Source organism: Micromesistius poutassou (genome assembly GCF_964030765.1).
Source record: "Micromesistius poutassou genome assembly, chromosome: 5".
In the NCBI taxonomy this organism is placed as follows: domain Eukaryota; kingdom Metazoa; phylum Chordata; class Actinopteri; order Gadiformes; family Gadidae; genus Micromesistius; species Micromesistius poutassou.
The window spans coordinates 8607920-8619342 of record NC_140275.1 but is presented as its reverse complement, the minus strand read 5'-3'; the positions used below and the strand labels follow the sequence as shown (position 1 = coordinate 8619342).

The following is an 11423-nucleotide window of genomic DNA, read 5'->3' as shown; positions in this document are numbered from 1 at the left end:
AATTATCATTAACTCATCATTAACTCATCATTCAAATATAACCAGTAACTAGTATAATATGTTCTGTGTGTGGGTGTGCCCAGGTCCCATTCATGTTATTTGTACATTTCATGGCTGCAAGTAATGCAAGACCATATTATGGGTTTTCTGGTAAATGTTCGGTTGCAAACTTTTGTGCCAAAAATATAATCCAATATTCTGTGTTACTGTGTAGGGGATCATCATACGTGTGCAGATGAGGTGATACAACTTGGAGATACGCTCCTGCATCTGTATATATATCATACCGTTACTTTGTTTTTGTTTTAAGGCATTGAGTAAAAAAAAAACATAACCGCTGGTGGGTCATAGGCCAGGCCTAACGAGCGGAGCGCAGAGTTACAGCAGAGGTAGACACACACACAACAGGTGTAACCAGTAGCCAACCAGTAGCCAACTGGCCATAGCTCCACCCACGTCCGTCTCAGACGTGGAGGGACACTTCATTGTATACGACAATAAATAACATTGAGGATTACATGTGGGTCTGACCGGAGATACTGAAGGCATTTCCCATAATACACGAACATATATCTATATATATATATATAAATACGTATTACAGCTCAAATACCAGCCACCATGTTGTAAACAAACACCGCCACCTGCCCCCCCGCTCCACCTGAGTCACCTGACGCCACCGACCCGGAAATCTGCTACCACCGAAGCTGCGTATTGATGCGCAACCCGAGCCTCCCTCAAGCAGCCTCTGGGGGAGGCTTCGTTCATCTGACATCTGATCCTAAATAATGAAGATATGAGCCCAGCCGCGGAGAGCATCCCCGCTGGATGAGGACACCCTAGTGACGTGTGGACTGGCCTCCCGGCCGGGACCAACTCACCTCCGGGGAGAGCTGCTCTCCGCGGCCGCCGGGCTCCTCCGGGTCCCGGTAGTCGGTGTGCTCCGGGTCCCGGTAGTCGGTGTGCTCCGCCATGGTCCTCTTTAATAGCGATGACACACACACATACACACACACACACACAAACAGGAGGCGGAGGAGAGTCAGGAGACTCGAGAGGATGTGATCCCCGCTGCTGTCATGTGACAGCGCAGAGAGGAGGAGGAGGAGGAGAGCATCAGAGGGGGTGGGACCGAGGAATCAGAGATCAGTTCCGGGTTGAACACCCTCCCCTTCCTGTGTTGTGGTGCCTCAGCCTTCAGTCCGGGTAGCGTCTATATGTTCTATATATATTATTATATTTATATATATATATATATATTTATATATATAAAGAGTCCGGGGAGCCAGGAGCCGTAGTGGCGTCACACAGCGGACAGCAGGAAGAACTGGGACACGGTGACGGTGAGACAGACTTCTTGACTACTTCCTGCGGGATAATGTTGTCCTTTACCGGGCGGCCAGTATACTAATAGTATATACTATATACTATATGTATACTATACTATATAGTATACTAATAGTACACTAACAGTACTCCATTGGTACTGGTAGTGTACTCCATCCACTACTCCGCCAGTGTTGTCGTTCCTGTGTCTACTATAAAGTCCACATGGAGCTGCTGTCTGTTCTGTAATGGCTTCACGAAGCAACGACTAAGGACGCCTTTTATTAGTACACACACACACACACACTGGGCTGTGAGGACCTGGGAGAGGCCTGCCGCTGCAGGGGTCATGACGTCATCCGGTTGTTATTGTCGGTTTACTCCTCAAGACGTCATAGTAAATGACGTCATTGTAAACGGCGGTTGTCTGGTTCCAGGGACGGACCCGGCGGCCATGATGGATGTGGAGCAGCGTGCAGCGGCCATGTTGGACGGCGGCGGCGGGGGGGTGTGGCGGGAGGAGGAGGCGGAGCGGAGGAGGGTGGAGGAGGAGAGATGGGCGGAGCAGCAGCAGTTGCTGCAGGCGGAGCACAAGAGGACTGTTGGACAACACCAGGTACACACACACACACACACACACCGACACACACACGCGCACCGACGCACACACACGCACACCGACACACACGCACACACACACACCCACAGACACACACACGCACATGCACACACTTGCGCACACTTAAACCTGCACACACTTAACGTGTGTGTGTGTGTGTGTGTGTGTGTGTGTGTGTGTGTGCAGCTCCTCCTGGAGAAGCTGGACTCCCTGAGGGTCAAGCTGCAGCTCAATGACTCCAAGGCGTCCAGGAAGAGCTTCCTGCTTAGGAAACAGGAAATGACATCACAGAAGAACCGCGCACAGGAAGAAAAGAACAGGTGAGAACAGACAGCTGTACCTGTACTGGTATACTGGTACATGGTACACTATACAGGTTCCTACATGGTACACTGTACTGGTTCCTACATGGTACACTATACTGGTTCCTATACTGGTTCCTACATGGTACACTACACTGGTTCCTACATGGTACACTGTACTGGTTCCTACATGGTACACTATACTGGTTCCTATATGGTACACTGTACTGGTTCCTACATGGTACACTATACTGGTTCCTACATGGTACACTATACTGGTTCCTACATGGTACACTATACTGGTTCCTACATGGTACACTACACTGGTTCCTACATGGTACACTGTACTGGTTCCTACATGGTACACTATACTGGTTCCTATATGGTACACTGTACTGGTTCCCACATGGTACACTGTACTGGTTCCTACATGGTACACTATACTGGTTCCTACATGGTACACTCTACTGGTTCCCACATGGTACACTGTACTGGTTCCTACATGGTACACTATACTGGTTCCTACATGGTACACTGTTACTGGTTCCTACATGGTACACTATACTGGTTCCTATATGGTACACTGTACTGGTTCCCACATGGTACACTGTACTGGTTCCTACATGGTACACTATACTGGTTCCTACATGGTACACTCTACTGGTTCCCACATGGTACACTGTACTGGTTCCAGGCTGCAGAAGGAGCTGGAGGAGCTGGAGGAGCGGGGGACGTCGCTGCAGGAGGAGCAGGACCAGGAGAAGAGGTTGCTGGAGGCGGAGCTGGCCCAGCTGACGGAGGAGATGGAGCGCATGCAGGCCAGGTGCAAGGAGGCAGAGGGGCGGGCGCTGGAGGACGAGGTGGTGGCTGTGGAGAGGCAGAGGGAGGCCACCATGGTCTCCATGGAGGCCTGGCTCAGGGAGGTGGGTAGAGCCTAGACCAGGGTGCTCTTAGACCAGGTCCCTCTAGACCAGGTCCCTCTTAGACCAGGTCCCTCTAGACCATGGTCTCTCTAGATCAGGTCCCTCTTAGACCAGGGTGCTCTTAGACCAGGTCCCTCTAGACCAGGGTCCCTCTAGACCAGGTCCCTCTAGACCAGGGTGCTCTTAGACCAGGTCCCTCTAGACCAGGGTGCTCTTAGACCAGGGTCCCTCTAGACCAGGGTGCTCTTAGACCAGTTCCCTCTAGACCAGGTCCCTCTAGACCAGGTCCCCCTAGACCAGGTCCCTCTAGACCAGGTCCCTCTAGACCAGGTCCTTCTAGACCAGGTCCCTCTAGACCAGGGTGCTCTTAGACCAGGTCCCTCTAGACCAGGGTGCTCTTAGACCAGGTCCCTCTAGACCAGGGTGCTCTTAGACCAGTTCCCTCTAGACCAGGTCCCTCTAGACCAGGTCCCCCTAGACCAGGTCCCTCTAGACCAGGTCCCTCTAGACCAGGTCCTTCTAGACCAGGTCCCTCTAGACCAGGGTGCTCTTAGACCAGGGTGCTCTTAGACCAGGTCCCTCTAGACCAGGGTCTCTCTAGATCAGGTCCCTCTTAGACCAGGGTGCTCTTAGACCAGGTCCCTCTAGACCAGGGTCCCTCTAGACCAGGTCCCTCTAGACCAGGGTGCTCTTAGACCAGGTCCCTCTAGACCAGGGTGCTCTTAGACCAGGGTCCCTCTAGACCAGGGTGCTCTTAGACCAGTTCCCTCTAGACCAGGTCCCTCTAGACCAGGTCCCCCTAGACCAGGTCCTTCTAGACCAGGTCCCTCTAGACCAGGGTGCTCTTAGACCAGGTCCCTCTAGACCAGGGTGCTCTTAGACCAGGTCCCTCTAGACCAGGGTGCTCTTAGACCAGTTCCCTCTAGACCAGGTCCCTCTAGACCAGGTCCCTCTAGACCAGGTCCCCCTAGACCAGGTCCCTCTAGACCAGGTCCCTCTAGACCAGGTCCTTCTAGACCAGGTCCCTCTAGACCAGGGTGCTCTTAGACCAGGTCCCTCTAGACCAGGGTCCCTCTAGACCAGGTCCCTCTAGACCAGGACCCTCTAGACCAGGGTGCTCTTAGACCAGGTCCCTCTAGACCAGGGTGCTCTTAAACCAGGTCCCTCTAGACCAGGGTCCTCTTAGATCAGGTCCCTTAAGACCAGGGTCCTTCTAGACCAGGTCCCTCTAGACCAGGGTCCCTCTAGACCAGGGTGCTCTTAGACCAGGTCCCTCTAGACCAGGGTCCACCTCTAACAGGATTATTTTAGACCAGGGAACCAGGGTTCTCTTAGACCAGGACCTCCTGGTGTGAGGGGGCGGTCTGCTCCTCCAGGTCCTCCTGAAGGAGGCGCTCACCTCCTCCTCCCGTGGTCTCAGAGCGTGGTCTCCCTCTGGTCCTCCTCCAGGTGGGCCAGTACCTGCAGGCCCTGCAGATGGATCCCAGTCCGCCGCGCCTCCAGGAGCGGCTGCACTGGGAGCGGCAGGAGGCGGCCGTCCGCCGGCGCCGGGACCAGCTGCAGGTCCACTACCAGGGGCTGATCCAGCAGCTGGGGGAGGGCCGGCCCCTGGAGGGGCCCCCGCCCGGCGCCGGGGCCCCGTCCGGGCTGGACCTCCCGCCGCTGCCCAAGGTCCCCACGGTGAGAGGAGAGACGCTCCGTCACACGCAGTGGAAAAGAGAGAATGTCAGGGTTTACCGCAGAGGACTAGTTAGTGAAGGTGGTGGGGGTTAGTTAGTTAGATAAGGTGGTGGGGGTTAGTTAGTTAGTTAAGGTGGTAGGGGTTAGTTAGTTAAGGTGGTGGGGGTTAGTTAGTTAAGGTGGTGGGGGTTAGTTAGTTAAGGTGGTGGGGGTTAGTTAGTTATGGTGGTGGGGGTTAGTTAGTTAAGGTGGTGGGGGTTAGTTAGTTAAGGTGGTGGGGGTTAGTTAGTTAAGGTGGTGGGGGTTAGTTAGTTAAGGTGGTGGGGGCTAGTTAGTTAGTTAAGGTGGTGGGGGTTAGTTAGTTAAGGTGGTGGGGGCTAGTTAGTTAATTAAGGTGGTGGGGTTCCTTAGGCAGGCTCCTGTAGAGCTGTAAGTGGTTCTGGTAAACCCTGTATTCATTATGCTGTGTATTTAAAAGGGAGGATAATAACAAGATGCTGCACCACCTACTGTAAACATCAGCCCATCCTACAGGCTACTGTAAACATCAGCGACCCTACAGGCTACTGTAAACATCAGCGATCCTACAGGCTACTGTAAACATCAGCGATCCTACAGGCTACTGTAAACATCAGCCCATCCTACAGGCTACTGTAAACATCAGCGACCCTACAGGCTACTGTAAACATCAGCGATCCTACAGGCTACTGTAAACATCAGCGATCCTACAGGCTACGCTTCTCTAGAAGCTACACAACAGGAGCCAGCCAAACCAAAGTAGATGTCACTAGCAGCTGGCTACCTCTCAGCTGTTAGCCCTGTAGCAGTAGTAACATAGCTACTAACATAGCTACTAACCTAGCAACTAACATAGCTACTAACCTAGCTACTAACTTAGCTACTAACTTAGCTACTAACATAGCTACTAACATAGCTACTAACTTAGCTACTAACTTAGCCCGCTAGCAGCTGGCTACCTCTCAGCCGTTAGCCCCGTAGCGTGTCCAGTTGCTGTTCGTCTGTAAGGCTCCTCCCCTCTCGTCTGATAGGTGGAGCTGATCATCAGTCAGATCCTGATGTCTCTGGAGCAGGCCACCTTCCTCCCCCCTCCTCCTCCTCCTCCTCCTGCTCACCTCCAGCCTCCCCAGCCCCGGACCCCGCCCCCCTCCCGCATCCCCTCCACCCTGAGCCACCAGGCCCCGCCCAGGACCCCGCCCCCTCCTCGCGTCGCCCCGCCCACCGGCCACCAAACCCCGCCCCCCGCCGCCGCAGCCTCCTCCTCCTCCTCCGGCCCGGTGGGTAAACTGGACCTACTGCTGGACCAGCTGGCCGCCAAGTTCCCACAATGCAGCAGGGCCCACCTGATGGCCGCTCTGCAGCAGATCAAGAGCGAGCGAGGGACCATGGCGGGGCTGTCCAGGGACGAGCTGACGGAGCAGGTGGGCCTCAAGCTGGCCTCCGCCGCCGCCGGCCCCCCGCCCCCCGCCGCCGCCCGCAGCTTCTGCCTGATGTGCCAGCACCCCGTGGAGCCCGGCGCGCGCCAGCCGCTGGCCTGCAGCCACAGCGTCCACCGCCACTGCATCAGTGTCTGGCTGCGCTCCAGCGGCAACAACAGCTGCCCCTTCTGCCCCGCCCACTGAGGTCGGCCCCTTCTGCCCCGCCCACTGAGGTCGGCCCCTTCTGCCCCACCCACTGAGGTCGGCCCCGCCCACTGAGGTCAGCCCCGCCCACTGAGGTTGTCATGGGGACGGCAGAGAGGGACGGGGGGTTCTGCTTTAGGGAGTCCACCGGGGTTAGGGTTGGGGGGCGGGTTGGTTAGGGTTAGGGTTGGTTAGGGTTAGGGTTGGTTAGAGGTTAGGGTTAGGGTTGGTTAGAGGGGTTCTAAAGCAGTTTTCTTACTTTCCTTGTACGAATAAATAAAGAATGCGGTTTCCCACAGAGAAGACTCAGAGCTCAGGGACGGCGTTCAGCTGAATGAAGGACACTCCTGGACTCAATGATGTGGGATCAAGCAAGTTAATGTCAATAAAGTGTTGAATAAGAAATTTATGAATAACCGCATTGTAAATTCTCTGACCTCTGGAGTGGAGGCCTTTGCGAGCTCCTCTTCTGCTTGGCTTTACTTTACTTTACCTTCAAGGCCTGAACAAACCATAAGCAATGAAAATAAATATAATTGTTTAGGTGACTGGGATTTGAAATTTTGGTATTTTGGCTTCAGGGAATACCTCGAAGAAAGGGTTGACTATAACAATGTTAAGTCTACTTTATTCTATTCTGTTCATTTTCATAAGTGAAGATAATGGAGCCGTTTCCAGACAACTTCAATAATACCTGCCTGGTTAGCATTGCTATCCCCAGAGGCTAATGCGCTGCGGCTAACCATGCTAGCTCCAGAGGCTAACAAGCTGCGGCTAAGCGTGCTAGCTCCAGAGGCTAACAAGCTGCGGCTAAGCATGCTAGCTCTGGAGGCTAACGAGCTGTGGCTAACCGTGCTAGCTCCAGAGGCTAACAAGCTGTGGCTAAGCGTGCTAGCTCCAGAGGCTAATGAGCTGTGGCTAACCATGCTAGCTCCAGAGGCTAACGAGCTGTGGCTAACCGTGCTAGCTCCGGAGGCTAACAAGCTGTGGCTAAGCATGCTAGCTCCAGAGGCTAACAAGCTGTGGCTAACCGTGCTAGATCCAGAGGCTAACCAGCTGCGGCTAAGCGTGCTAGCTCCGGAGGGTAACGAGCTGTGGCTAACCGTGCTAGCTCCGGAGGGTAAAGAGCTGTGGCTAAGTGTGCTAGCTCCGGAAGCTAACGAGCTGTGGCTAAGCGTGCTAGCTCCGGAGGGTAACGAGCTGTTGCTAACTGTGCTAGCTCCGGAGGGTAACGAGCTGTGGCTAAGCGTGCTAGCTCCGGAGGGTAATGAGCTGTGGCTAACCGTGCTAGCTCCGGAGGGTAACGAGCTGTGGCTAAGCGTGCTAGCTCAGGAGGCTAACAAGCTGTGGCTAACCGTGCTAGCTCCGGAGGCTAACGAGCTGCGGCTAAGCGTGCTAGCTCCGGAGGGGTAACGAGCTGTGGCTAAGCGTGTTAGCTCCGGAGGGGTAACATTAAAGATGTGCGAGCGGGTTTAAAAGTACTTTTTGGTCGGCCTCCCGTCTCCCAGGGTGGCGGCGGTCTCCTGTGGTTGCCGTGACAGCGGTAATACGGGTGTGATTCACAGTCCTCCGGACAAACAAGCATCATTACCAGAGCGGGATGCGGGGCTGTTGACCAATGGATCCTAAACTAGTGTCCTGGGACCGGCCGCCGCCCCGGGGGCCGTTCCCCGGGCCCCCGGACTCAGAGAGCGATGGTTTAATCTCACTATTAGTTTGTTCTGCTGAGGGGGGGGAGAGAGAGAGGGGGGAGAGCAGAGAGCGATGGGAAGATAAAGGGAGGGGGGAGGATTAGATATAACATGGGGGAGGGGGGAGAGAGGGGAGAGTCAGGGGAGGAGGAGGAGGAGAGCTTTCCCTTCGTCCTCATCATCAGATTCTTCCTCCGCTGGCGATGGGAGGTCAGGGGTCATCCCTCGGATATTATGGGATAGCAGAATCACACGCTTGTGGGTCTGATTCCTCAGCTACATATAGAGCGCCAGGTGTGAGGAGGTGGACTAGATGAACAGGACCAGGTCGGTGTATAGGACCAGGTGGACTAGGTGTAGGCACCAGGTGGACTGGGTGTATAGGATCAGGTGTAGGGACCAGGTGTATAGGACCAGGTAGACCAGGTGTATTGGAACAGGTGTATAGGATGTTTGTACACACAAACAAATCGACTTCTAGGCGTGATCTAGATGGTGCATACAACTATTTCTCAACTTGATACACAAACGATGTCTGCTTAGAATGGGTTGGGTTAGGGTCTTCCACGTGTCTTCACAGTCTCTAAGTTGGAGACTGAGGGATTTAAATATATCAAAAATATCTAAATATATTTATAGATATGATAAATGTCTTGTCTAACTATTTTTCTGGCGGTCGCTCCGCTTCTCTCCACTGTGCAGTGCTGCCCTCTGGTGGCCAAACACGCTGACGCCATAGTGCTGGAACTAGAGCTTCATTGACTTATACATGCTGGAGAAAACCCTGGTAGATACACTACACTGGAATACCTAAGCGCCCCCCCCCCCCCCCCTGCCGTGAGCAGGTTCCATGGTGGTTGGCTGGTGGTGACTCCTACGCCCCCCACCACGGCAACCTTCGCCTGGACGTGAACACGCCGCTGCTAAATCAAGGCCGGTGCTAAATCAAGGCCGGTGCTTAAAAAATAATCTGTAACTGCTCGCTCAAAACAACTGTTTTTAACTCTTGTTTTTAACCTATTTTTTCTTTTTTGGTTGCTGTTGTAGCACTTTGAGATTTTTTAGTAAATATAAAGTGCGTTACAAATAAAATTTATTATTATTTATTATTAAAGGCCGGTGCTAAATAAAGGGAGACGCTAAGTCAAGGGAGACGCTAAATCAGGAGCAGCTGCTAAATCAGGGCAGCTGCTAAATGAAGGCCGCGCGGCTCTCATCAGGACCCCGTCATCAGGATCCCGTCAGTGACAGTAGATGACAGCCGTCAGGGAGCCGTGGTCTTCAGCTCGCTCTGCCCGCACTGCGCGGCCCGGCGTTAAAGACGACCACACAGCTGCTCCCACTTATGCAAATGTTGACACTTTTTTTCGGCGTGTAAATAAAACCTTGGGGTAACAATCGGCGCTCTGACGGACGGCGTCTGGGGGGGGGGGAGTCGTGCATTATCTCAGAGCGGCTTTAATTAGCTGCTTTTCCTTAAAGGTTGTATTTATTAGGTATCTATTCCTTATTTATTAGTATCCATCATCGCTGTCGTTACATCAATTAATGCCGTTGACGGCTGAAGAATTGTCATGAGGTTGGGGGGGGGGGGGGGGGGGGGGGGGGGTGGGGGGGGTGAGGGGGTGAGGCCCCCCCACCCCCCCCTGGTATTACCGGCCTGTCATGGCGGCGCGCGCCCCCAGCCCAGCGCTGTCAATTAAATGTGATTGACTGAGTAAAGAAGCACAACAATAAGCCAACAACAGACACTAAAATCTATACCCCCCCCCCCCCCCGCCCCCCGCCTGTCAGACCTCTCCTGTCCGCTGCGCCGGGCGGGGAGCGGGCGGGGGGCAGGGGGGGGGGGGCGCGGCCTGGCGGGCTGCGTTCTAAACGGCTGCTCTCCGCGCAGCATGTTCCAATTAGGCGGCGCGCGGCTTCCTGGAGGAGGACGGGAGGCGGGAGGAGTATCGACTCAAACTGTTGTCCAATAAATGAGGTCTAATTTATCAGTTTAACTTCCTCCTTTCACCCCCCCCCCCCCCCCCCAGAAGAAGAAGAAGAGCGGGAGAAGGGGGAAGACTGATGGAGGAGAAGAGAGAGAGAGGAGGAGGAGAAAAACAAAAGCTTTTGTTTTTTGTTACATGAACTGCCCTAGTGGAGGGGAAAATGTCTCTGAGCTGACTGTCTCACACACACACACACACTGTATGAATACACACGCACAAACTGCATAAACACACACACACACACACACACACACACAATATATAAATACACGCACACACTATGAATACACACGCACAAACTGCATAAACACACACACACACACACACACAATATATAAATACACACACACACTGTATGAATACAAACGCACAAAGTGCATAAACACACACACACACAATATAAATACACAGGCAAACACACACACACACACAAAGTGCATAAACAAACACACACACAATCACACTGCATAAACACACACTCACTGCATCAACACACACACACACACACACACACACACACACACACACACACACACACGCTGCACACACACACAAACACTAGAGTTTGTGCACACATTCCTGGGATAGTTGTGTTGCTAATTGCGGCGGCGGCGGCGGCGGCGGACATGTGGTGTGTGCGTTTGGCTGCCAGTGATGGAGGGACTCCATTAGCCCCGCGGCCGGGCAGCGCCCGCAGGGAGCCTCCGGCCGCCGTGAGAACATCAGCAGCGATCCGCCCGCCCAGACATCATCAATCCTTCCTCTTTTAAGTGACCGTTCCTTGATAGCCAACAGCTCCCAAATCTACACACGCGTTGCGTATATATATCGGCCCGCGGAACTCCAGTCCATCCGGGCTCCGTCTGTCCGTCCGTCCCTCCCAGCGAGGCCCTGGCCCTGAAGCCCTTCCAGAAGCTTCCGTCTCTCAGCCCAGGAGACGGCGTTAAGCGTGAGGCTCAATCAAAATACTTTTCTTACGTTTCCTTTTTCAGGGGCCACATCGACTGCTTTGAGGAATTATTTGAATCGATGAATGGAGGTAGTGGATATATCAACATGTAAACTAAGTAAAAGAATACATTTAATTAATTGTCGCTTTGGCATCTGTCAAATTACTTCATAATAATATTGTATTTTATATCTTTCTCAATACTGGACCGATTTCAAAAGTAATTTTAATAAAAAGTATTAAGTAATAACTCCCTTGGACCCCAAATGAACAGGGTAATGAAAATCCAGAAGTTTTATTAA

General features: G+C 53.3%; 2 protein-coding genes across 3 annotated transcripts in view; one reads left to right on the top strand and one right to left on the bottom strand.

Moving 5' to 3' along the window:
- snx2 (sorting nexin 2) overlaps nt 1-1064 on the bottom strand; it is a 15275-nt gene extending 14211 nt beyond the window's left edge. For both annotated transcript variants that reach the window (XM_084467795.1, XM_084467796.1), the window contains exon 1: nt 882-1064. In XM_084467795.1, coding sequence (XP_084323921.1) covers nt 882-974 — 93 coding nt within the window. In that variant the 5' untranslated portion in view covers nt 975-1064. The remainder of the gene's footprint in view (nt 1-881) is intronic.
- Nucleotides 1065-1184: 120 nt separating this feature from the next.
- On the top strand, nt 1185-7038 carry rnf214 (ring finger protein 214). The gene is made up of 6 exons (XM_084468280.1): nt 1185-1343; nt 1764-1942; nt 2132-2265; nt 2942-3170; nt 4620-4850; nt 5900-7038. The coding sequence occupies exons 2-6, from the start codon at nt 1781-1783 to the stop codon at nt 6488-6490; spliced, it is 1347 nt and encodes a 448-aa protein (XP_084324406.1). The 5' UTR covers nt 1185-1343; nt 1764-1780; the 3' UTR covers nt 6491-7038.
- The last annotated feature ends 4385 nt before the right edge of the window (nt 7039-11423 follow it).

What these genes read in the sequence shown, in the direction of transcription:
- rnf214 (XM_084468280.1), top strand. Translation starts at nt 1,781, where the DNA reads ATGATGGATGTGGAGCAGCGTGCAGCGGCCATGTTGGACGGCGGCGGC. An exon ending in GGACTGTTGGACAACACCAG is followed by an intron (nt 1,943 to 2,131) that starts GTACACACACAC and finishes GTGTGTGTGCAG; the next exon opens with CTCCTCCTGGAGAAGCTGGA. An exon ending in TGGAGGCCTGGCTCAGGGAG is followed by an intron (nt 3,171 to 4,619) that starts GTGGGTAGAGCC and finishes GTCCTCCTCCAG; the next exon opens with GTGGGCCAGTACCTGCAGGC.